The 3,654-nt window shown below is 25.4% G+C and overlaps 1 protein-coding gene across 1 annotated transcript; it reads right to left on the bottom strand.

The window, feature by feature from the left end:
* Nucleotides 1-356: 356 nt before the first annotated feature.
* Nucleotides 357-1,166, bottom strand: LOC114175081 (probable CCR4-associated factor 1 homolog 11). The gene has a single exon (XM_028059839.1). It carries the CDS (start codon nucleotides 1,164-1,166, stop codon nucleotides 357-359), a length of 810 nt encoding a protein of 269 aa, XP_027915640.1.
* Between the last annotated feature and the right edge of the window lie 2,488 nt (nucleotides 1,167-3,654).

Genomic DNA, 3,654 nt, shown 5'->3' on the forward strand with positions numbered 1-3,654 from the left:
TTATTATTATAAATAATTATTTTAATTTAAGAAGATAGTTAAATTTTAAAAAAAAATCAAATAAGAAACAATTAAATTTAAAAGAAAATCACTTAAAAAAGATAAAATTGATAAAAGAATTATTTTAATTTTAAAAAACAATTACTTATTGAAAACTAGAATTAAAAAATATATATACAAAAAAAGTGTTCCCTTTATATAGTTTCATAACTATACGATGATATATATTATTAATTAACAGCAAACATAAGGCTAAAAAAAATACAAAGGTAAAATATTATCTTCTTATAACCAATTCTTTCACTTGTATGGAAAACTATGAAAAAAGAAAGTACAAACATTCTGAACTACGAATATCATAGCATCTCCAAACCATAGACAACCCCTGCATGTTTTGCCAAGTCATTTTGTGTATGAAAATAAAGCCTTCTAATCTCATTAAAAATATGCAAAGTAACTAAACTATCTGCATGATAACTTTTTCTGACACTATTATCTAAACCTAAGGACTCACTAACTTTGTCTAAACCACCATGAAAGTTAGGACAAAATTTGATTAGATGTTTAACATCGTATACTATGTGTCCAAAGAAAAAATTAACCAGATGTAGAAAGTCACCCAAGTTGGGAGGTAGAAGTGGTTGTGTGTACAAAAAACAATAGCTCAATACCTTAACTATGTAGCCAAAATCGTAAGCACCATGAAAAGTAATCCAATGAATATTATTGTTGCAGAGGAGTCCTGAGAGCATCATAAGCTCTGCAAATCGCACAATGCTGACTCCAAAGTTTTTATTCTTTTGAAAATCCATACCTTGACGTTGAAGGAGTGCAATGGAGTGAGGAGCATGAGGATGACAAGTGAGATCAAACTCACAGAAGTTGAATTCCCAAATGAAGCGGTTGGAGGTTCCAAAGGTTGGAAGGTTTCCGTGACAGTCTGAAAGGGTTAACCCGAGTTGGATGAGGTGCATAGAGTCCACGTTGGCTTTCATCACTACATAATTATTTTGTGGTTGTAGGAGTGTTGGATCTGACTGATAGATAACGCCGGGAAACTCTGTGTCCATAGAGATGAAAGGGAAGAACCCAATCACCCTACAAATCAAATCAAATTCCACCTCAAGATTGTATGCCCATACTGATCGCGTCATTACAACGGCCATTTTAGTATCTCTTTTTATCTCTCTTTTCAAGAACAAGACAAAGTTATAATAATGGACTTCATTGTACAACTTTTATAGTAATGGGTATGACAAAATCATGTGACAATAGAAAAGGTAATAGATAATTGAATTATATAATTTAATCTTATAATATATCTACCCTGACATAATCTAATTATAGAAAGATAATATATCTACAAATTTAATCTTATACAAAGAAAATATAATACATAATTTAATCTTATAATATATCTACTATATATGACATAATTTAATGATAAAATTTAACAAATACACATCTAATCTTATATAAATATTATTATTATTATTATTATTATTATTATTATTATTATATAATATTATAGATTTTAACAGATACACCTAATCTTATATAAATGGTGGCCTAATTATATAAAAGATAATATATAACTGAATCTATAATTTAATCTTATAATATATCTACATCTACTATGACATAATCTATTGATAAATTTTAACAAATACATCTAATCTTATATAAATAGTAGCCTCTTTTATTTATTTATTTATATATATATATATATATATATATATATATATATATATATATATATATATATATATATATATATATATATATATATATATATATATATATATTGATAATGTCAAAATCGTATCTAATTATCTTATTTACTTCAAGTCATAATTAGATTTAATTGATATATGATTATCTTATTTATCTTTTTATAGCTGGATATATTTAGAATCTTAATGTTTAAGTAATTGTTGTATTTAAATTATAAATAATTATTTTATCTAAATTATGTTCCTTCAAATCTCAAAATTTTAAAAACCGAAATCAAATTTTTTTTTAGTATATGATAAAATAAAATAATTCGTGTAAACACTATGAATATGAACCAGATATAGGGTGGCAACGGGACGGGTGGGGCGGGTTTCGCTATCCCATACCCATTTTCATAAAAAAAATTCATCTTCATCCTTATACTAAAATTCAATAGGTATCAAATTTTTGTCTCATTCCCATCCCCACCGGGTAACGGGTATAATCTCGTACTCATACTCGTATCCATTTTATTACTACTTCAATATTAATTTTAATTCATTTTTATAAAATAATAAAACATTACGGTAAATAAAACATAATATTATCAAATATTCAATAATAGGAGGATGAATGTTTCTTCAATATCAAATACTTTGAAATTAATTATAATTATTTACATTTTATATTAGTTTCAATACCCAATTTCGTATGGGTAAAAACATTTGTTTTGTTAAAATAATAATAATAATAATAAATAATATATAAAATAATAATAATAATAAATAATAATAAAATAAAATAAAAAATATGTTTTGATTGATAGTAGGTTTTTTGTAAATTTAATTCTACCATGGGAAAAAAGAAAAAAAAAAAGAAAAGAAGAAAAAACCAAGAGAAGAGAGAATCTAATTTATTTTTAATTATCACACGCTTTTGATGAGCCCAAATGTTTTGTACATATTTTCACTCCCACTGTTTGCTATTTACACTCTTCACATGACATGTCAAAAAATAACGTTTCATAAATTCTATTTTTAGAGAAGGGTATAATATTAAGAACAATATTTTTTTATAATAATTTGAATAAATATCTTGCATTTACACTTATGTTATGTGTCTTTTTGCGTTGTTAGTCTGGGAATGTATTATTTTAAATAGAAACAAATATTCCTTATAATAATGCTTTTAGAGAATGGTACGATTTTAATAGTTATAAAGAAAATATTCCCGGTAATAATTAGAATCAATTGGATGAAAATATGTTCAAATATGTTATGATTTGATCACGATCTTTATGTGACGGAAAATATGATTCTAGTAATGATAGACAATATTTCGTTAATAATTATAATCAATACCGTAAATATTATGCAACGATTTAAATTTCTATATAATAGGTTTCATCAAAACCAATTTCTTCCTCATATATTTTGTTATAATTAAAAGATTAGGATTTCAGGGGTACCCAAGGGGCCTATATAAGCACAAAATTCCTCTAATGCAAGACAGAGAGAAAAAATGCGAAAAACCTCTCTCCTTCTCTATTACGAGAGCACGCGCACAAGGGGATCACCTTAAGGTACATGCTCTTTGCTCTTAATGCTTATGCTTTTCATGATTCATGATTCATGATTCTCTTATAACATCAAATATATGATCGTTTGGACTGCTGTATGATTAAATGTGTTCGGGATTCTCATGTTAGATGATTGTGGGTTTGCCATTGATGTGCTTAACCTTTCTCTTTCCCTTTATTTTTATCTAGGTGTTTTTCGTAAGCTTTAATTTTCTAAACAAAATAATAATAATAAATATAAAAAATAAAAAATTATATTATTTCTTCATATGCTTTTAATTCTTTTTTTTAAATTAATAATAATAAAAAATAAAAATTATAAAATCATTTTTAAATATCATGTCAAATCTCGGATTTTCTTG

This window comes from Vigna unguiculata, chromosome 3 (assembly GCF_004118075.2).
Source record: "Vigna unguiculata cultivar IT97K-499-35 chromosome 3, ASM411807v1, whole genome shotgun sequence".
Lineage (NCBI taxonomy): Eukaryota > Viridiplantae > Streptophyta > Magnoliopsida > Fabales > Fabaceae > Vigna > Vigna unguiculata.

Excerpts from the sequence above, each read along its gene's own strand:
- LOC114175081 (XM_028059839.1), bottom strand. The coding sequence starts at position 1,166 with ATGGCCGTTGTAATGACGCGATCAGTATGGGCATACAATCTTGAGGTG.